Source organism: Talpa europaea (genome assembly GCF_964194135.1).
Source record: "Talpa europaea genome assembly, chromosome: 15".
Classification (NCBI taxonomy): domain Eukaryota; kingdom Metazoa; phylum Chordata; class Mammalia; order Eulipotyphla; family Talpidae; genus Talpa; species Talpa europaea.
Window position 1 is genome coordinate 52844722 of NC_140083.1, and position 22984 is coordinate 52867705.

At 37.8% G+C, this 22984-nt stretch overlaps 1 protein-coding gene across 1 annotated transcript in view; it reads left to right on the forward strand.

Moving 5' to 3' along the window:
• Window positions 1-22984, forward strand: part of DNAI7 (dynein axonemal intermediate chain 7) — a gene marked incomplete at its 3' end in the record, with an annotated part of 61551 nt that overhangs the window by 1149 nt on the left and 37418 nt on the right. The window contains exons 2-8 of the mRNA XM_084255814.1: window positions 7326-7407; window positions 8618-8709; window positions 10460-10561; window positions 11423-11560; window positions 16124-16270; window positions 20163-20266; window positions 22050-22356. Of these exons, the coding sequence (XP_084111940.1) occupies window positions 7326-7407; window positions 8618-8709; window positions 10460-10561; window positions 11423-11560; window positions 16124-16270; window positions 20163-20266; window positions 22050-22356 (972 nt within the window). The remainder of the gene's footprint in view (window positions 1-7325; window positions 7408-8617; window positions 8710-10459; window positions 10562-11422; window positions 11561-16123; window positions 16271-20162; window positions 20267-22049; window positions 22357-22984) is intronic.

The window sequence follows — 22984 nt, forward strand, 5'->3', positions numbered from 1 at the left end:
GAAAAAAAGGGAATGAATGGACTTTGAACGGAATTAAAACTGCTAAATGGATTTAAAATTGCGGAAACATTAAGCACCTATTTGTTACTTTCTAATGGGTATGTAAGTTTCTTCTTAAAACCCTCTTTGCAGTGTTTCTCAATTTGTGTTCCTGGAACATTTGCTTTTACCGCACGTGGGGTGCTTGTTGAAATACAGATTCCAGGAACAGAGCAGACTCCAGATTTACTGTGTTAGCTTCCTCAAACTGCCAAGTAGCGAAGTACCACAAACTAGGTGGCTTAAATCATAGAAATGTATTCTTTCACAGTTCTGGAGACTAGAAGTCCAAAATCATGGTGTCATGTTCCAGCAGAGCTATGGTCCCTTTGCAGTGACCGAGGAGGAGTCTATTCAGACCCCTTCTAGACCGGGTAGTTTCTTGACATATGATAAAAGTTTGTTATTCTCCACATGGCGCTCTTCCTGTGTGCCTCTGTGCCCAGTACCTCCTTTTTGTAAGGACACCAGTCAGATTGAATCAGAGACCACTCTATTTCAATAGAACCTCATCTTAATATAACTGATTACATTAATAGCAACCCTATTTCAAAATAAGGTAAATTATTGAGGTGTTGATGTCTAAAGACTTCTAGGTATGAATTTTGAGGGGACACAATTCAACCCCAAAATATTTACAGTCACAATGGGGACACAGAAATTTTTGGTCCAGGAATATACATTTTTAACAAGCACCCTAGGTGATTTTTACACCCTCTGAACTTTGAGCGCTACTGTGCTAAATAATGTTCTTACGATTTGCAGAAGGGTGAGGATATGTGCTTAGCTCCAGCCAGCTTCTCATTAGCAAGCAGTGTTAGTAAAAGATGACAATCTTCAAAGATACTTTAAAATGGGGCTACTTGAGAAACAGGAGTAATGTTATTTACATATTCTGCTGCATAGTACTGTAAAGTAGTTATTTCAAAATGGAAGGATGTTAACTATTAACTGATAGTAAATATAGTAATTAAACTAGAGCCCATTAGTAAAAATGATGTAACAGCAGTCTGTTATCTTCATTTTCAATGACTAAATCCCTTGTATGCAACTCATTAATAAATATCTGAATAAAAACATGCTGGAAAAAATGTACATACTTTTCAAGAAGACACAATCTACTGTTTGTGTCAACTTTAGCATTTATATTTCATAAAATCTTAAGGCTTGAACTAGTTTTTCTCATGTGTAGCTTTAAATGTGGATGGAAAGCATATAAAATTACATTATTTCCTACAAATTCCTTACCAGAAATCTTTTGAACACATGGGCCTAACTACATATTATAAGTAATATTTTGAAAAATGCTTGTAAATATTGAAATACCGTTCTTAACAAAATGATTTCCAGGAAAGAATAAATCTGCTTTAAGACATATTGCTAAATAGAATCATTTCTATAACCTGATTTGTTTTCTGTAAAGTCAGCAGTTTTATATTACTGTAAGATAATTTCTTTATGAGGTCATTCCCACACTTTTAAATTTGACATTAATACCAATATTTAGCCAATAATTTCTTAGTTTTTGGAACATTTTAAACTAGTGACTTTTTTTTTTTAAAGATTTATTTATTTATTTATACAAGCACTGGGTACAGTCAGAAGCGTGGGAGAGTGAGACAATTCACCAGAGTCAGAGCGGGGAGCAGAACAGACTGACTAACGAAATACACTGCTGAGGGGAGCAGTGGGCGGCAGGAGAGGTCTGGGCACCATGTGGGACCCTCACGTGGCCGGGGACCGGGCTGCAGAGGCTGCCGGCAGCTTCCCAACCCAGCGCTCAACCGGGGAGGCCCAACTAGTGACTTCTTAACTGGTGATTTAGGGCACTTTGTTAAACATGGATCAGGAGTGGTTGGTATCAGAAAAAGTGTAAAATTTACTTATAACAGATGTCTCCAGCGGGTAAATTAGCTAGTTTTTCCTATACTTGCTTGTAGTTTTGTCTGAATTCTTTTTTGAAATACTTTTTATTTTAAGATAATTTTAGATTTACAGAAAAGTTGCAAAGATGGTATAAAGAGGTCTCCTAGATTCTTTACCCAAATTCTCCTAATTTTATTATCTTACATCATTATATTACTTTTGCTAAAAGTATTTGAATTATTTTTAAACTTATCAATTCTTTTATCTTTCCAATTTTTAGGGTCCCAAAGCAAAAAAGGTAGGTAGAAATTCTCAAAATAGTTTATAAGCACTGACATTGTATCAAAAGAATTTTTAGACATTTTTCTAGTTATTTTGTTGTAGTTTATAGTTTACTAATCGTACTTTTTAGGTGTTAATGCTATTTAAATTATGAAATAATCCTTTAGAGTAACAGGGCATATTTCACATTAGACATAAAAAGATGGTTCTGGTTTCACAAAGGCCTAAAAATAACCTTTAATTTTTACTTGTGACTAGATTTGAGACTTTTTATTACTTGTGCTGTAGAAAATGTTGGATCAGGAACCCCTTTTTTTCATTCCATACGCTTAAACTTCTAGTGACAAAACCTGCTGTGACTTTAAAGTGGTCCCTAAGACAATGTCTTTAAATGGGTTGCGTTGTCCACCTGTATTTACGTCTAGTTGAGTTTCAGCAGCCGGGTTACAGCTCGAGTATTGCAGCCAACATTTATGTGGGACTTTGGGACTGCAGTCTAGGCAATACAGACAGAAGGAGTTCTTGAGCTCCTGCCCAAGGAGCAAGCTGGGGCTCATGATTATAAAAGACAAAAGGGGCGGGGCTGGGCCCTCTATGCAAATGAGGGTTTCATGGATGGTTCTGGTTAGCTAGAGATTTCGTTTTCTTCTATGCTGTGGACAGAACTGTGCATGCACCAACATGCCTGGCTGCCTGCACTTGCCTGGTGCCTTGGACCTGGCCCTTTTGGGATGGCTCCACGCTCATTTTTCTCTTATTTATCACATGGTTAACAACTAGTTGATTGGGGGAGGGGGAGGGTACATTGCACAAATTTAGGTATAGAATGCCTTTTTCTGTCACGTTGACACAAGAATTATAATCTTTTTTTTTTAAGATTTATTTATTTATTTATACAAGCACTGGGTACAGTCAGAAGCGTGGGAGGGTGAGAGAATTCACCAGAGTCAGAGCAGAGAGCAGAGCAGGCAGACTGACCAAGTACACTGCTGCGGGGAGCAGCGGGCGGCAGGAGAGGTCTGGCACCATGTGGCACCCTCGCCGCTGGCCAGGGATCGAACCGGCGCTGCAGAGGCTGCGGGCAGCTTCACAACCCAGCACTCAACCGCTGCGCCACCGTGGAGGCCCAAAAATTATAATCTTTTGATTGACAAGTCAGATTTAGCTTTAAGACATATTGTTTGATCTAAAATGTTTTTAAAAATCAGTTTGCAAACTATTCTCACACAAAAATGTGATTTTCATTTATCCTTGAAAAGTTGGAAACAGTAATACTGGCCCTGCAAACAGTGGGAGAGGGGAGCACATGGCCACTGGCTCATCAGAGCCTTCAGCAGCAGCCCTGATGAGGTAAAGACTCAGCCCACATCTATCACTCCCAGCTAACAGCTCCCCAAATGGCCCTCAGCTCTGCCCATTCCCCAGCAGCCCCCACGCTTAGGAAATCAGGGGCGGAGTTCAGACCACACTCTGGGCAGGCATAGTCCATGCTGCCCTGAGTGGTCTAGACATGGAGGGGCAGAATCCAGGCCCTTTTGCTGGTGGGCAAGGTTTGTGCCCTGTTTGGGTGGCCGAGGGCCTGGAAATGCGGGGCTCAGCTGCACCAGGAAACTACAATTTCAGCTGAAGTTGTAGTTCCAAGAACCAATGAGGACGTTATGTGAGGAAAGCCGTACTGTATGCTCCGTGTTCTTATAGCACATGCACTTTTACACACCCCAGTTATAACTCATTTTATTGTAATACTTTACAATGGTGAGCTGTTGGGAGGCACTAGCATGTCGTTTATTTTTCTGTCCATAGCAAAGTGCCGGGCACATAGAAGTTCAGTCAGTATTTCTTGACTGAATCCGGGAAACCCATTTATCCTACCACCACTTAAAAAGATGTGCGTTTTTCATTTTTTGGCAGAAATGCCTGTAGTAACATATTCAATATGTATACAATTAAACATTTCTTTGAGAAATCCTATTGATTGCCTTCTATCTTCTATGTTTGCTTCTCTTAGTTATTTGGATTCACTACCAACCTGATACTGTTTTTAGGGGCTGTGGATATGGCTGAACAAAATTTATGAAGGTTTTGCACACATCTTATAGGGCAGGTATTTAAGAGAGCTACAACCATTTTTTTTTTAAAGATTTATTTATTTATTTATACAAGCACTGGGTACAGTCAGAAGCACGGGAGGGTGAGCGAATTCACCAGAGAGAGAGAGAGAGAAACAGAACTGGCAGACTGAGGAAGTACACTGCTGAGGGGAGCAGCAGGTGAGACAGGAGAGGTCTGCACACCATGTCGGACCCTCGCAGGCAGCCGGGGATTGAACCAGTGCTGCAGAGGGTGCGGGCAGCTTCACAGCCCAGCGCTCAACTGCTGCGTCACCAGGGGAGGCCCAAGAGAGCTACAACCATTTTTGATGTGGGTTTACAGTCGTTGATTGGTTTACGGTTTATTTTCTGCCTTAATTGTGTAACCTCAGACAAATTTAAGTACGAAAACTCATTGCTCCAAATGACTTTGTGCTTAACTCTGTGTATTCATGAGCACGGATAGTGGTCTGGGATTATTTTGTTTATAGTGTTGTTTCCCAAACAGAATTGTGAGATTCAGCCTATGATGTTTGAAAGGAAACACAAGGGAAATCACTCATTTTAAAATTACTCCATTCTGAAAGATTATGGTTTAGGAATGAGGCGAGTCTGTAAAGGGAATTTACAGTAAAGGAAAATAAAAAAGAGACATTCTTTTTGACTCTTTAAAAAGATTTTTTAAAAGAAAAATAATAAATGCTCATCAAACAAAATTAAAATAGCATAAAAAATGGAAAATTTCCTCCTACCCAAAACTGGAAAAACCACTGATTTTTTTTTTCATATATTTTGTAAGCTTTAAAATACACACACACATACCCTTACCTTGTGTCCTCAATACTTAGGAACATTTCATACCTTCTGTTTTACTCTGTTTTACTCATCCTGTTACATATTAACACTGCTGAAATCCTGATCTTTCTTACAGTTGGTAGTGTCTTATAATCATTGTAGTCTTGCATTGACATCCATTTCCTCCAGAGAAGGGTGTGTGTGTCTGTCAGTCACTTGGGCTTACTACCAACTTGATATACTTAATTTTTTTGATATTACTTTAAATTCTCATCTTGAGTGTTTTGGAACCGCAATAATGGTGTGAGTCAGACTGAAAAACCTTATGAACTAGTTTGTGATTTAAATTTTCAGGATTGAGATTGCAGATTTCCTGATAACTTTCTATGTTGTGGGTTCATTACATTATAACCAACTTGATACAGGTGTCTCCTGTTAGACGCCCATCTTGGGCTTATCTCCTTGTTTGGTAGTAATAATTTAAAGGTGCATCTTACGTCAATGGTGTGGTAGATTCAATGGGGCAAGTGTATCTTGGGGACCTGTTTGTGCTGGCACATTGAGATTACATCACTGCATCGTACTCCATTGAAAGTATGTATGATTTTATGTTGTCCATGCTCTTTTTTTATCACAAACTAGGGAGGAATGAAGACCTTTATATAGAAGGCCTTGCAAAGATATGGAAGAATATTTTATAAATTTAGTGGTGTTCAAGACAAAGTCCCTGCCCATGTAAAGCTTACATTCATTGTTTTTTTTTTTAGCTTTATTGTGATGGCATTGGCAGGTAACACTGTGTGAGTTTAAAGTGTACAATGTGACAACTTGATATTTATGTATATTGTGAAACCATTACCACCTATATGTTACTGAACACATCCTTTACCTCATATGTAATTACCATTTTGTATGTGATCTACCATCTTAGCAACCCTCTGACCATCTCACAGTGTTGTTAACTTGGTCACCTAGTCCACTGTCTTAGCAAACTTCCTGTATATAGCACAGTATTGTTAGCTGTGGTTGCCATGCTGGACATTAGTTCTCTAGAGCTTATTCATCTTATGACTAGAAGTTTGCACTCTTTGTCCAACATCTGTTTAGCCCCCAACCCCAGTCCTACTGTGTGTTTCTATTAAGTTTTGCTTTTTTAGGTTCCACATGTAAGCAACATCATACAGGCCTTTCTCTGTCGTAGAGTCAAAGAAGTAAAAATTTTAAGTGTTCGCGTATGTATGTGTAGCAGTTAAAGAGGCTCAATAAAATTTTTTTCAAGTATTCCATTAGGATAAGATTCTGTGAGGAAAGTGGAATGGAAATATGAGTTCAAAGAGGAAAAGGATTGAAATTTTTATTAAAGAAAAGCTCATTCATATCCTTTTAAATTGCTCCAGTCTGTAGATTCCATTGGACTTATTTTAAATCATGATGGCTGTATTCAAAAAGTGACATAAAAGTTTTATCTCCTATGTCTTCTACTGGAGAGAGCAAGCTTTTCAGCTATTCACCTTGCTGTAAAAGTTCTGAATGACAACTGAAAATGTGTTAAGGGGCACAGGGTTTTTCAAAATTCTTCAGGAGATATGTGAATAAATCATTTAAAAACTTAGTGAGTCATCCCAGGATCCCACTGTCCACTGACCTTATTTGGCCCTGGCCCCCCAGTGGACCTTACACTCACATTTTCCTGTTGGTGGGACATCTTTCCCTTGTATCTAAATGTTAAAATCTTTTAGGAACCAACTCACATACAGCCTGCTCTGTAAAAATTGTACTTGATTCCAGCTATTGAAGGTAATCCCTCCCTTCTCCAAGCTGGCAGAATAACTCTCTATGTATCTTTATATATTATTCATAAAAATACCTTTACCATTTACACAGATGTAGCAGCTTGAAGCTGTCTTTACATGTATGTTATTATAATCTACACAACAATGAAACATTCTGTGTAGCATCATTTAAAACACATGCAAATTGGGAATGAGAATTATTTGAATGGTATATACTTGTCATTGCCACTCTTGCCTTTGAATAATTTATCTACTTATTTTTATTTCTATATGGTGCCTTCCGTGTGCTGAGTTAATGCCTTGCACATAGGAGGGAGTTTCATTTGAATGAGTGAAAGACTAGCTTCACGGACCCAAAAGTGTTTTTCATAATTACTGTTTGAGCGATGTGTGTTTTAAAGTAATTTGGGTACATGGCCATTGCCTTTATTTATTTATTTTTATGTGCTACCTTTGTAAGCCTGGCAAGAAAAATAAAATCACCAAAGCAGAACGTCTGAGAATGCAACAAGAGGAGGAGGAGAGGAGACGGAAAGAGGAAGGTACACAATTCATTGGTCCCCCTTTTCTATCTGTAATTCTAGCAATAGGTTGGTATTTCTGTAATTCGGTCTCTTCTCAAATACTTGAAGAGTACCCAGAATGTCCTGTTGGTACATCTATCACTTTCAGATCTATCTTGAAATAAGGTTGCCAGATCAAATACAGGCTGCCCTGTAATTTCAGATAAACTAGATCATTTGCCCAATGCAATATTTGGGATACACTTTTAAATTACACATACAAAAAAGTTCATTATCTGAAATTCAAATTCAACCACTTTTAAAAACATATATTGTATTTTAAACTTAATTGTATTATATATTGTATCTAAACATGTTTTTTAACTGCTTTATTTGCTGATTCTGTTAACCATATCTTGAAGTGTTTATATGTAATTGATAAAGATAGGGGTTTTGGTACTGATTGTGCAGTAAGAATTCTAAAAGTCAAATTCCTTAAAATGAGAAATCTATATAAGCAAGAATTCCACACAGTAACTAAGTTCTTATACATGAATAATATTTATTTACCAAATTTAAAGAGGACTTTCCTTTGTTAAACAAAGTCAATTAAAATCAATCAAAGTATTTTAGAAATTTAGATTTGATTTTAGAAATCTAAATATTTCAGTGGTTATAGCTTTTAGCACTAGGGAGAACGTCTGTGGATTCAGGTTCACGTTTTAAATATCTCATCAGGTTCCATTTTTATTTTTTGTGTATTATCATCAGAATCCTTTTTAGGAGACTCACAAGAAAAGTACAATATCAGAATCTGTATTTTGCGAATTTTTTATTTTATTTGATGAAACCTATTCTTCAACTTATATTTCACATTTTGATTTTAATCATGAGAGCAAGAGAGGATTAAGGCAATTGTTTGTGATCATGCAGATAGTCTGAAGATTTTATCTCCCTTTAGTTACCTATGATTGACCTTTTACTTTTCATTAGTTAAAATCATTGGATCATCATAACTATTTTAGAGAGGAGAGATGATATTGTGGGCCCATTCTGAGGGGAGGGGCAGGAAGTTTGAGAATCATTATTTTTTAGAAGCAATCCAGCACTTTGTTCATTTCATTATAAAGGTTGTGACTTCTATACAATCTTTCACCACCACTAAGTTTTTAAAAAATTTGAGGAAACTGTAAGGGCTTAAGAATGGAATGATTTAATCATGTAGAAATTATCTTCTGTTGCTCTTTAGAGGAACTCCGTGTGAAATGTGAAAGAGAAGAAATGGAAAGGCTTGAGATACAACGAATTGAGAAAGAAAAATGGCAAAAACTTGAAGAAAAAGTAAATAAACAATGATATTCCTAATGAGGAATGAAGCTCTGTACCTCTGTTTGATCAGTTAATGTAATTCTCAACCTATAGTTAACAGTAATATTTAGGCCTGTATGAACTGGTCTTACTCCCATGACATTATCCTCATTTCATGATAAGGAAAGTGAGGAATAGAGAAAATAAGCAGCATATAAGTTGCAGAGCCAGGACTCAGGTAAAAACAAGCTTGTTGTTATTAAGTTAGGGTTTCCAATCTGCTTTATAGACAGTTTAATGGGGACCGAAACACAAAATCCAAATTCTACCTTTTTTTTTTAAGTTTTGCCTCTCTTTTTCATCTGAAAATTTTAGATCATTAGTTCTGAAATATTTGGATCACTGGACAAAAGCCCATTAACTATCAAAAATTGAAGTTATGGCTCCCTACAGGGAGCTTTTGCTTATGTGATTTTCATCTGTTGATATGTACACATTAGAAATTGAAACTGAGAAGTTTTGAAACACATTATATTAATAAATATTGAACATTCTTAAAAATAAACATTAGCAACAATAAGTAAATCAACATTTTTAAGAAAAAAATAACTTTTTTCATTAGGGTAATGAGTAGAATTAATTTTTTTAAATCTCTTTAATGTCTGTCTTAACAGAAGACTATTGGAGTCATATCTTATTTCAGAATTTCATCTGTGGCAGTATGTTGTTTTGATGGAATAAAAGAAGAAAATCTGTCCTCACACAGGAGGTAGTTAGAAAAGGAAGAAATAATGTAATAGCCTTTCAGATAATTTTGGATGATCTATTTGATGACAGATCCAAACTCAGTTAAGTGGTGGTTTCTTGAGGTGCAAGCTGAAAGCTTATCAAAGAAGCTTTAAGACTCTGTTACATGGAAACAATGATCTGAATTAATCTGTATCCAGGCACAATTTTACAATACCATACATTGATTGCTTGGGAAAATTTGTTTCACTGGATTATTTGCTTCTAAATGTTAACACATTTTTATTATTCATTATTTTAAAAAAATCTCACATTCTATTATCCTCTTCAAATCAGAAAAGTTTTTAAAGGACTGGGAAACTGCCAAACTTACAAGTGGTAGATACGAGTTTTCTAAAATTTTCATTTTTATTTTGAAAGCTTGAACTTTATCATTAGCTACAAGTACTTTTGAGTTGTTTCCTGGAAGTGACATACTGACTTCATTCATTTTTGAGAGAATGTCAGCCAAAATACTCAAATAATTGCAGAGGTGTTTATCTCTTAAGTCAGTGTTGTCTGTTGATAGACAACCAAAGTGCTTTGCACATGCTTCCCACTTTATCACACAGAATATCAAAAAGAAATACGCTTAAGGAATGAGGGCAAATAAAATTAATAATTTTTGTTTTGTTGTCAAGTCAAACTTAGGTGAAACTCCAAGATCACTTCCCTAGTAGTTTTATGCCTTAATTTCTACTAAGTGTTTATCTGTGTAAATGTGAACTCCGTGGAAAAGGCAAATGAGGTCTCAGTATTATTTTGAAAATAGATTTGACCTCACATATCCTGAAAGAGTCCTGCGGACCCATCATGAATTAGCAGATGCACCTTGCAAGCCACTGTTTCAGATGAAACCTTTGGAAATATCAGTTACATTCAAACTAATTTTTGTATTAGTTTTGAAAATACTTTGTCAAGTACATTTCAGATGCTAATTGTGAAAGGCAAAACTAGAATTCAAAAGCACATCAATGAATCTGTCCTTGTGAAATAGGATCTAGGAAGGAGAAAAGAAGAACTTGAAGAACTTGCTTTACTAGAGATGGTTTTCCCTGAAGCAGCGAAAATAAAAGAAAACATCAGATTGCTGTCTCAGGTGAGACGGTCTTTTCCTCGCGAGTTAATACTTTGCTACCACAAGAGGGTGCTGTAGTCTGATAGCCATCTTAATGCCAAGAACCGTCAATCTATCTATAAAAAAATCTCTAATCTGGCAAAGCTCTCATGCTGCTTGTAACAAGTTAAAGTGACCTAGCTTTGTGGTAAGTTGTTTGTAAACGGTAAGTCTTTGAAGTTTTTATACCCCATGATATTTAATATTTGAGAAATAATACTGAGGAAATGATCTTAAAATATAAAACGTGAATTTAATGCAATCAAGTATCACTCAAAATAGTATAACTTTGGGCAATATTGGTGATTATCAGCAGAAAAAGGAAAACTATACTAATTATATGGAAATATGAGTAATTATAATTCTAAGGAAAAATTTAAGTACAGTTATTATTACAAATGTAGAATTTGCATAGATTACAAAATATAGAAGGGTTCATGCTCAAATGCCAGTGCTGATGATGAACAATTAGTTATGATTTAAGAAACAGAAATTAACCCAAGCATTAGTCTTTGCAAATAAATTGGAGTTGTATCATTATAAAGGAAAGCAAAAACTAATTCAAACATCAGTCATGATTCAGGACCGCAGGGATCCATCATTAATCCTAATGGCGGGAGGGCAGAAAAGCCTGACAATCATTTACTCTACAGTGAGGTAATCAAATTTTTGACAAAGAGGGATTTGGTTATTTTAAATATCTCAAGTTACTAGTAAAATCATAGTAAGATTTTCTTTTTTAACCTAAATTGGGATTCTGAGAATTCACAATTCAAAAAAGAAATAATTTAATCTTTGGCTGAATTTTCATCAGAATGAACCTTCAAACCTTTTTTTCCACAGTGGAACCACTACCTCCAATGTGATGGAAGTCCTGATCCTTCAATAGCCCAGGAAATTAATACTTTTATTAGTTTGTGGAAAGAGGAAACAAATGAGACTTTTGAGGAAGTTATTCAGAAGAGTAAACTTGTGCTACATGTAAGTACTTGAGAATTTAATATTTTAATTTACTTAAATTACAAATTGATATTAACTCTAAAATTCAAAGTAAATGTAACACTTGCCAATTAATAGCACTACAGCTTCCTTGGCTACAGAGAAAATTATTTGCTAATCTTTTTGTTTTCTTTTTAACTTTTACATCTCCTAAAACACACTTGTCATCTTAGGTAAGATCCACAGGACATAAATGTGAAATATTAACTGTATGTGTATCTAATTTAAGTGAAAGAAAACAAATGTGTATTCATTATCTAAATAATATGGGGGAGAACACATGATTTTATCCTCAGCTGGAATTATCCACTGTCCAGTGATTTGCTTCCCATGTTTTTTAATGTTAACTGTGTGCTAGATACTTACTCTTTTAAAGGCACCAGAAGGGCCTCCCCGGTGGAGCAGCGGTTGAGCGCTGGGTTGCAAAGATGCCCGCAGCCTCTGTAGCACCGGTTCGATCCCTGGCTGCTCCCTGGCCACTGCAGGAGGGTCTCGCATGGCATGCAGACCTCTCCTGCCCCCTGCTGCTCCCCTCAGCAGTGTACTTCGGACCTTCTGCCTGCTCTGCTCCCAGCTCTGGCTCTGGTGAATTCTCTCACCCTCCCATGCTTCTGACTGTACCCAGTGCTTGTATAAATAAATAAATATTTTAAAAAATAAATAAATAAAGGCACCAGAAGTACAAAGATGAATAAGAATATTCTACTTTCTATTTCTGCAAACAGGGTGGATAGGCTAGCTCGAGGGGCTACCATTTTACAGTGAATTTAGAAAAAAAAAAGAATGACATTTGAATCCACTACTTAGCTCAAAGGAAGTAGGGGAGATCTTGGGAGCCATAAAGCAATTCAGAAAGCCTGCAAGTCTTGGAGTCACCAATTTCCCAGAGTATCGATTCACCTACCCCTCCTGACTTAGCATCAGTTTAAAGGGCTGTCAGGAGGCAAGTTACCTCACAGGCCTTGTGTATGACTGGGAGCCTCAGAAAGGTATTGAAGAGAATAGGGGGAAAACATACTCTGCAAAGGGTGATGAGAAGGACTTGTTTGGCTCATTGTTAAACTCAGTGAAGGGAAAACAAAGTCATCCCCACTGAGAACTCTTAATTACATATCAGTCCAAAGTTGGATTAGAAGAATTTACCAAAATACAATGCATTTCAATCTGTGAAATTTGAAAGAGCAGTTAATAGACATGGATGACAGAGCAAGAAGGGATCAAAATAGATCGAAAAGAAGTCCCAGAGGGAGATACAGAAGAATGAGGGAGAAACAATGCCCAAAAAGACAATGGCTAAAAATTCTGCAGAATTGAGGAAAGATAAGAACTCTCAGATCTAAGAACAAATGCCGAGTTAGGATAAATAGAAAGAAATCCCCACTTAGACACACCTCCATAATGGTAGAAACTAGAAAGAATCCATTCCTCCCCTCCCTATTGTCCTCCGATGCTTTTTTTTATGTTAAAATCAGTTTATTGCAGAATAAGATTCTAGGCATTGATTTTGCAAGTAGAAACATGAAAACATTTTGAGCTTCATAATTCTTACTTCTTTTTACAATTTATTTATTTATTTTTTATTTTATATATTTTTTACATCATTTTTCATTTTTGGTTCCATTTCCTAACCATGTTTTTGTGCGTCTCCTCACCATGATTTACTTCTCCGTGTTGTTATGAAGTTGACTCTGGGTTCAGAGCCTGCGTTGCCTACTTTAATCTGAATGCAAAACTTCTGAACCTCATTTTACACATGCAGAAACCTAGGCTGTGCCTTGCTTGTGGTCCCTCAAGACCCAAGGGGGGGCCTTTCTCTGACTTTCCAGCAGCTCTAGGGAGCCCTCCTGCCCTGCGAGCATCTGGACGCCAATGGATTGGTCACACAGTGTTCTTGCTGCTGCACATCTCCCCTAGGGAGGTGACGTGGCCTGGGGCTGGTGTTGGCCCTGGGCAGAAGTAGATCTAGGGTTCACCTGCAGTGAGCTGCAACTGGAACTGTTAGGAAGGGGGTGTAGAAGAAGCAGTAAGTAGCAGGGAAGAAGGGAAGAGGATAAATAAAACAAACAGGAACCAGAAGAGATGAGTCCCAACATCATGAAACTAGAACAGGAAACCATATGAGAAACAGAAAGAATTTGACCCCCTGGTAAACACCAGGTTCCAAATGATCCAATTTATTTGACAAACTTTTAGATAATGTTTATTGTGCCAAAGCATCAGAAATAGTAACTTGCTCAATTCTCAAAATAATCCTATGAGGTAGGTGTTGTTACCCCTATTTTACAAATGAAGACACTGAGGCCCAGCGGTGTTAGATAACCAGCCCCATTGCATTCTGGTAAGAGTGGGGAGGATTGAAGGCCAGTGTCCGAGTGGTGGAAAAGTGGACCTGAGTCCCTCTCGACACAGAGACAGTGCCACCTCTCTTAACGTAGAGATGTTCTCTGTATGACCTAAGTGGGTGTTCAGAACTCAATTCTACCATTTACGCGTCGTTCCTGGATCATGCTTTGCCGCAGTTTCTCCCAACAAATCAAGTATCTCTTCTCTCACTTCTTAGCCTGCATGGTCCCTGGGCAGGTGCCTGTTTTTATTAGCTCTGTTCCTCTAAAGATATAGGGGTTTTTCTTTCCTTTGGCTTTCCTCAGGAGTTTATCTTTGATTTCTCTCATTAGTAAATCATATAGCTAAATGTATTTTATTTCCCATTCATCCTGCTTGTTATATTCTCTGTGGTTTAGTGATTGACACGAACTTGAGGCAAATTCTTAGTCATTAATCTTTCAAATACTTCTTCTGTTCCTTTCCCCTTTCCTGGTCCTGCTGGAATTCCCAGTGTGTGCATTCTACCTCTTGTAGTTTTCCCACAATTTCTGATATTTTGTCCTGGGCTTTTTTTCCTTTCTCCAGTATTTGGTGTCTTTGTTCTTTTGTTCTCAAGGATTCTACTGAGATACTCTCTATTGTCAAGATTTTCCACAGCTGAGTCCAATGTACAAGGAAGCCCCTCAAATCATTCTTCATCTGTGAGGGCGTTTTGATCTCTAGCCTCCCTCTCTCCCTCCCCCTCCACCTCCCCCCTCCCTCTCTGGCTCCCTGTTTCTCCCTCTCTCTCCCTCCCTCCCCCCCCCCCTTGGAATTCCTCTGTGTGTGTGTGTGTGTGTGTGTGTGTGTGTGTTTCCCCTTGGAATTCCCCTCTGTGGGCTCTCATTGCTGCTTGCTTCTTGCACACTGTGTACTGTATCTACAGAGGGACTAGACTCCTAGGTGGTGTTAATTCCTGGTCTGGTCACCCCAATATCCCTGCCACGTGTGGTTCTAATGCTAGTGCTCTCTCTTATAGTTGTGGTTTTTTTTTGTTTAACCTTTTGGTATGCCTTAGTAATTTTTTCTTGTACCAGACTTAATATGCTGGGTAGAAGGACCCATGGTAAATAGGCTTCTCTTCTGGTGTGGGGAATGGGGGAGGGAGACCTTCTCCAGCCCTGGAGTAGGTCAGTCTTATAGTAAACCTCTGCTTCTGCACTATGAACTCACCATCTTCCCGAGCATTTCCTGCTCCCTCTTAAGCAGAGTTTTTGGAAGAAATATTCTTAAACTGCCAAATAAAAACAAGAAAGGAGTGAGAGAGGGAGGCTTCTTCCCTTCTCTGGGTCTGTTAGGCCCCAGTTAATTAGTTTCTCCTGAGGGTAGGCCTTGGCAACAACAGTGTTGTCCCTGCCCCCTGCTGGAAGCTTGAGGGGATTTTAATCTCCTATTTATTGTGGGGACCTGACTGAGCCTGGGCTCATGGAGTTGTTTCCCAGTGGTATGAGCTTCCCCATCTATGGCAGCATCCTCCTGGCATTCCTTCCTCTCCAGCTGTCCACACTGAGCCTCCAACAAAGCCTTCACTCTTCAGGCTTCCCCACTTGCCTGGTTCTTTCCTGTGATTTGTGTTCGCCCTGCCCACTAAAGGTAAGCAGACTCCTATCTTTACTGAGGCCCCTCCACCTTCAGGGGCAGTGCTTTGCCTTGCTTTGCCCTGCTTTTATGCCTCTAAGAAAAGTTGTTGATTTTCTAGTGTCTTTAGCTTTTTATCTGTTGTTGCGACAGTGGTGGCTTCCAAACCCCCTTCCAGTTGGAACTGGTCATGCCTGTTTCCTCATCTGTAAAATAGGCATAATAGCGATGTCTGCCTTATAGATTTCTGATGAGAATTAAATGAACTAAAATAATGCATATGGAACAGTTCTTGGCATATAATAAACATTTAGTAAATATTAATAAATCCTCCTCCTTGTTTTCATTTTACTGTTTTATTATTCTTCAGTCTTAGGTAATGACAAGCTGTACATCATCTGTAACTTGCTAGTGAAAACTCAGTTACACTTACTTGAGAATTCTAATGGAATTATTGGAAGAAATATTCTTAAACTACCAAATAAATACAGGAAAGGATTTTTATGTTCTGTTGATGATGTGTCCCTCACTTCAGAAGTGATCGATCAGTCCTTTTTCCCCTTGTTGTCAGAAGACTAAGATAAATATTCTTTTACTTTATAGTTAATTGAGAAATTGAAATACGTTTTGTTGGAAACGCCACAATATGATTTGCAAAATGAAAATATAATCCAGTACCAAGGATCAATTCTAGAACTGCAGGAGCTGCTTCATTTTAAGTTTAATATCGCCACAGAAATTCTTCTCAGAGTAAGTGATTTTTTTTTTTTTTTGCTTATCTGTTACTAACTTTCATTAAGAGTTAAAGTTTTATCCTATATAGTCAAATCTAGTATATTTTATTTTGAAAAATTAAAAGGCTACGGAAAAAGTCAGACTAAGGTACATATATTTATCAAGATTTAAACTAAATATTTTTAAGGAGATATCACTCATTTAATTAAATTTTAGTTTGTTTCTTACACTTGCTAAGGTTTGTTAGTTTAGGTGAGGAAAGTATTTTCTCCCACCAATGTACATTCTGTGGCTGGATTCATACAAATGGAGAAAAACATTTAATTTCATAACTAGGGAGCTCCAAAGACATGGCGACCCACAAGAAGTCACACAACTGAGCCTTCTAAGCCATTTCCCTCCAGCTTCGGGGTGGATGGTGCCTGGGGCTTCAGCAGAGCAGGGAAAGCAGGTGCTTGGTAATTGGATGTTTGTCCTGCTGAGTGGGAATCACTCTCCTGCTGTACCAGGTCAACTCTTCTAGGCAATTAAGGAGAGTTAGAAATTGCCCTTGAGTCACCTTTGTGTGACTGCCTTCAGCTCAAAATAATCCATGTGCCAAAAAGGGCATGTTTAGGGGAGGTGTGTTCTAAGCCACTTCACTAGGATTATTACTATGAAAATAAATTCATATAACATTATATGTTAGATATTTAGTCTAAATAAATCAATTGATACAGATTACCATTATTGGTAGTCCCTGTTTTATCTAATAATTTCCAAATAACCAAAAACTTGTATGATAGCCAAGAAAATTAATAATTCCCAGTGCATTCTATTAGCCTGTTCAAATTTACATTTCTGTGACAGTTCACAAATATTTTTCATCACTTTTTTTTTTTAAATCAGAATACAGTCTATGGATCACATCTTGCTTTTGGTTATTTCACCATTTGTTTTGTTTTTTTAAAATCTAACTTTGGTGAAGAATATGTTCTTATTACAAAAAACTGCAAAGAAGGCTTAAATGTCATTAAGTTTATTATTAACAATAACATTCATTTTATAATTATGCAACTGTTGTAAGGAAAAGCAAGTAAGGACTTGTATTATAGTTATTAGTAATCAAGGCTTTCATTTTAAGAGAAAAGACAAAGTATATAAGAAAAGATTGTTAAAAATACTATACTGTTAAATTGGAAATGGAAATGTGAACAATATTTATTTTTATTCCATAAAGAGGAACCAGAACCAATTGGGGTAAATGTCTGTCTAGGTCTGGAAGGGGAAAGTGAATGGTGATGCTGAGTCATTTGAAAGATGAGACTGTATTATCTTGTGTTAGAAAGCAAGTGACAAATGACAGATGGAGCCGTATCTGAAAGGGCAGTTCTAGCTTAAAGGGGCTCTCTCTGGTCAGATGCATGATAATTTGACAATCAAAGAGAGTAATGGCTAGAACTGATTACAGCACATTGAATAAATAATTCAGTCTATAGTGAAGTTCAGAAAAAAGGGAGAACAGTTCTTTTTGAAAGACACCACTTGGTAACTGCAGCAAAACAGCTAGCAGATCACCACTTTAATCCCCAATGCTTTGGATGCTTCAGATAAACCACAGTTTACTTACTGATTGAGAAAAATGTACTATACAATGGGGAAATGTGGTTACCACCTTCACCAAGTGACCATGTCCATATTACTAATAGTGGCACTTCATATGCCTTTTGGACAGGATGTGATAAGAATACAACATAGCCTGTGAAATCTACCTAGACCCAGCTTCCAGTGTACAGAATATAGAGGGGATGGAGGAGCAAGTCAAAGAATACAAGGAGAAAGCAATCAGAAAGGCCACAGTGCAACTGACACTTGGTGTCATTCATCTGACCATATTTAGCAAATGTCCCCATTCAGACATTGCCCAGCATCATTGTTGGTGATCAGAAACTGCAGTCTCTGTGTCTATGGCACTTTGAATTTCATATGCCATGATATTGCCATAGTACTGAGGTTTTATGGAAATGGGAATTGTTGCCATGACCACAATTAAATAAAGAACCAGCAACCTGCCTTTTTTTTAATCCTTTTTTTTATATTTCTTTTTTTTTTAAATATTTGTTTTTTTATTTATACAAGCACGGGTATAGTCAGAAGTGCAGGAGGGTGAGAGAATTCACCAGAGCCAGAGTGGGGAACAGAACAGGCAGACTGATGAAATACACTGCTGAGGGGAGCAGCGGGTGGCAGGAGAGGTCTGTGCGCCATGTGGGACCTTCACTGGTGGCCAGGGATCGAACCGGCGCTGCAGAGGCTGTGGGCAGCTTTGCAGCCCAGTGCTCAGCTGCTGCTGTGCCACCCCGGAGGCCCTTGAAAATAATTTTGCTTCCTTAACAATTCCTCCCCCCTCACCCCACAGGGACTTTAGCAGTATGGCATGTTGAAAAGGAGTCTCCAAATGTTTTCTTTTAAATAGATTCACATTAACCAACCTAATTTTTTAGATCCTGTAGAGTTAGCTTAAGTTCTTACGTCTGTTCCAGTTGTCTCCTCTCCCTCACCAGCATTTTCCTGTTGTTTAAAGCAAAGAAAGGGAATGCAAAGATGAATTCTGTGTCTCCCATATCTTTTGCATATAGTGGTAAATGTATTGCAGGGGAAGGTATTTGATAAAGAAAAACTTTGTTTTATTTTGTTTTGTGTTTTTTTTTAATTGAGCAAAGATTTTATAAATAGGAGAAATCAGACAGACATATATATATTTATTTATATATTAAATTTCTTAGGAATGAGCAAGGTTTTTCATATAGGAAAAAAATGATGCAGTGAAGATGAAGTCAGCATCTTGGAGTGATCATGGAATGCATTTTTGAAGAGGTGACAGTTGTGCAATCTTGGCCACCTAATTAATACATTGCTCTTCTGATGATGGCTGGCTCCCTCTTTCCAGTGTGCTTTGTGAACACCACTAAGAGCTGATGTGGTGTGCTCAGCAGGCGGGGTACTGTCTTCTCTTCTAGGGGCTGCTTTGTCTATTTCTTGTAGCCACCAAAGTGAACACAACTCCATGATCCCAAAGATATAGCCTCCTTAATCCCACGTGATTGGAGACCTAATTATTGGTAAATGGTTGGTTTGATATTACTACAATTAAATGTGGGCAGGGGGCAAAATTAGCAATAAATTCAATTCTCAGTATTTTTAAGCTTTTACATCATAGTCAAATACATACCTCCATATATGGCCTTTAAAAGTCTAATTTATTGGGCAAACTATAAAACTAAGCAAAGGAAATCTGATTCAAACCTGGGTCGGGCAAGTCAGGGATGCCTTTGATTAGTCCCTGGTCAAAACAGCCCCTGCCAATGTCCTCCTAAAAAAATAATAAAAGCCTATCTCTTCTGCCTCCTTGAACTTGCCTGTGGCTCCATACTTGGCTTGTCCTGGATTGCTGTCCTTCTGGTATTCCCAAGTAAACTTTATTTGACTAGCTTCAGATATTTACAAATTCCTAGAACATCGATAAATTGTATGTAATCTTGTATATCCAGAATGGGATTAGTAAACTAGGGCTCATCTTGATTCCATATAGCGGATATGTTTTCTAAACTCATTCTGTTCAGAAGTGGGCTAATTTTTTAGTGGCATAATCTACATTTGAATCAAGTATGGATAAAAGAGCAAATGAAAAGCTGTGATAATGTTAATAACATTGAAAAGATTAGGGTACCAGGATTCCTAGGTGCTGCCTGAGGAGACAAGGAGCAGAGTCCTTTAGGTTATTTTCAAGAACCATTATGTGTCGTTTTGAGTGAAGCTTCTATTTTGGCCCACATTGCTCAACTATGTGAGGCATCCAGCACTCAGGCGGTGAGGACATGATTGACCATAAGACTCTAGCCTCTTAGAACGTCTTTTTCTCTTACAGCATGCTAGCACTTTAGCAGATCTGGACAGTGGGAACATGGAGAAAGTCATTCAGGATGAAAATATTACTCTTTATTTGTGGGCGAACCTCAAGAAGAATCCCAGGTACTCCCCTGGATGGTGCTGTCGTCAGGAGATAGTCTGGTCACATGGGGGGCGAGGCAGGAGCCTGTAAGAGTGTGGTGTACTTGGGAACCCGTGTTGGCAAGTCAGCCCATGGGGGTTGGACCCTAGACCAGCCATCCCCCTAATTGAGTTACTCAGCCTGGTTGAACTGCAATAAGTCATTTGTAAAATGATGACTATATTACTTAATAGGATTGGGGTGAGGAGTAGATGGCAGTGCAAGTAAAGGCCTGGAGTAGTGGGCAATACAAACCCATGCTGAACAAATATATCAGATTTTCCCTTTTTCTTCATCCCCTTCAACTCCCTCCCTGACCCCAAAAAGGGGATGTGGTACATGCTTTTTCTACACAGCAATCCAATTCTTAAAAAATAAAATTATCTTTGAAGACTGTTGAAAATAATATTCTTATTATTTTTTAGATATTTAAGTGATGTTTACCCAATTGTTCCTTTTAAAAAAAAACATGTTTCTGAGGAATGAGTCATAATAAATTTCTGATCACCTGGTTGCTGCTTGATCTGAAACATTTCAAATTAATTGAATTAGCTTACAGTGAGTTTTAGGGGAAAAAATACAAGAATAAGAATTAGGAGGCCTGGATTCTGGGCTCAGCTCTGGAAAGACTAGTCATATAACAGCAAGAATAACTCTACTTAATTTTTGATACTTAGTCAAAGGAAGTAACAAAATATTTTCCAAGTTCCACTTGCTACAATGTACTTGGTAATATAAATGAAATCAGAAATAATGTATTAATATAACATGAAGGAAATTAATCTGTATGATTTTAAAAGAATGAAAATAAAATGAATAACCCTGTTTTAACTACCCAGGTTTAAGAAGAGGATTGGCTGGTATCTTTTACTAAGATAGGAATAGTGGAGGCAGAACAAGTTTTATTTTGATGGTGATGGGGGAGGGAAGTTTGCAGGGGTGATGAGTCCAGGGCTGGACTTGGGAAGTTTGAAGTACCGAGGAAATACCCAAATGCAGTTGAAGGCATTGAGAGCAATCTAAGTGGGAGGTACATTTTGGAAAGTGTTTAGCTTCTAATCAGTAAGTTAATTTTGGGGGAGTCATGAAAACAAATTTTAAGTTATTACATATAAACGTGCACTTCTAGAGCTCTTAATGTGCATTCAGGAATACCTCACCCTTACCCCACCCCCCATACCTAAGGAAACCTAAAACTCCTGACAATATAATTACTACAGTCACATGTCACTGAAAAACAGGCATATGTTCTGAGAAATGTGTGTAGTTTGGCAATGTCATGGTTGTGCAGATGGCAGAGTATATTTACATAAACCTGGGTGGTGCAGCAGATGACATGCACCTAGGCATCTGGAATTGTCTATTGGGACCACCACCATCTGTGTGGTCTGTCCTTAAGCAAAACAGGACAGTGACAGAAGCTCCAGCAACAGTAATATCCAGGGAATGTGTTGAGGGAGAAGAGGACAAAGGTCTAGGCAGGATAGTTGAGAAATATCACCATCACAGGATGGTTTGCAACAAGGTCACATGGAGGAGGCAGAGCAGGAGCTGCAAGAAATGGAGAAGAGCACGGGCAGAGGGATCCCCCAAAAGTATTTTGAGGAGTACATCAGTAACTGGGTCCAAATGTGCTGCAAAGAGAGCAAGAGTCAGGATTTCAAATTGAGGTGAAGTAAGACAGAAGTAGCACTTAGGTGTAAATTCACAGCAGAACTCCTTTCCCAGGTTTTCATTGACATTGTTAAAATTAATGCTTAACAGATACAAGAACATTCGGTTCTCTGGCACAGAAATTGGATTTGAAATTCCAAGGATATTAGCTGCAAGCGACATTGCCCTGCGAGTCCTTCACACTCATTACGATCACATGACCCCCCTGCGCCTGGTGGCAGCATCTTTACAAGAGGACAGTTGCGCAGAAACTCAGCTTGTCAAAGATGAAGTTAAGACTGTGGAAGAAGTAGTCAGCAGAGAACTCCTAGAAGAGCCCAGCCAACCAGAGGAGGAGGCTAACTCAGTTCATGAAGAGGAGACAGAAGTCGAGGAACAAGAAGTCGAAGTGCCACAGGTAAGGCAGAGAATGTCCTTATTTTCCTGTGATGGTGATGCCAGTGTCCTCTAAAGTATTCTCAAAGTTCTTTCCCAAACACCTAGAAATTGTCTAAAAGTCACTTGCTTGCCAGAGGCTTGTTTTGTATGTGTATTTTTTTTTTCTTTTCTGCTATTAATCATCTCTATTCATAGTTGAGACTCTTGCTTCATCATTCTGAAGTTCAGCTCAGGAATCACTCATTTTAATTTTAATTAATTTTAATTTTAGGTATACTCCTGAAAAGTTTTGAAGCAATTTAATTTTTGCATATTGTATTTCAGAACTCACTTAAAGGAGTTTGCCACTTAAACTCACTTAAAGGAAGCTTGCAGTACATACTTTCACAAGTTCAAGGATTATCTGACATTGCTCTCTTGTTTAGCTTTCAGTTTAAAATTTTTATACAGAAAAAATAATTTCCTTAAACTATTGTACTCCTCTCTCAAAACTTGATACATCTTTAGATATAATAACATATCATTTGAGCAATTTTATAATCATAATTCTTTAGTTTCTGTTTTTCTATTTCCAGATATTTCCAGCTGCTTGTTTATTATGTTAGAATAAATTATCTCTTTAGAGTGCAGTCATATTTTCTCAGAAT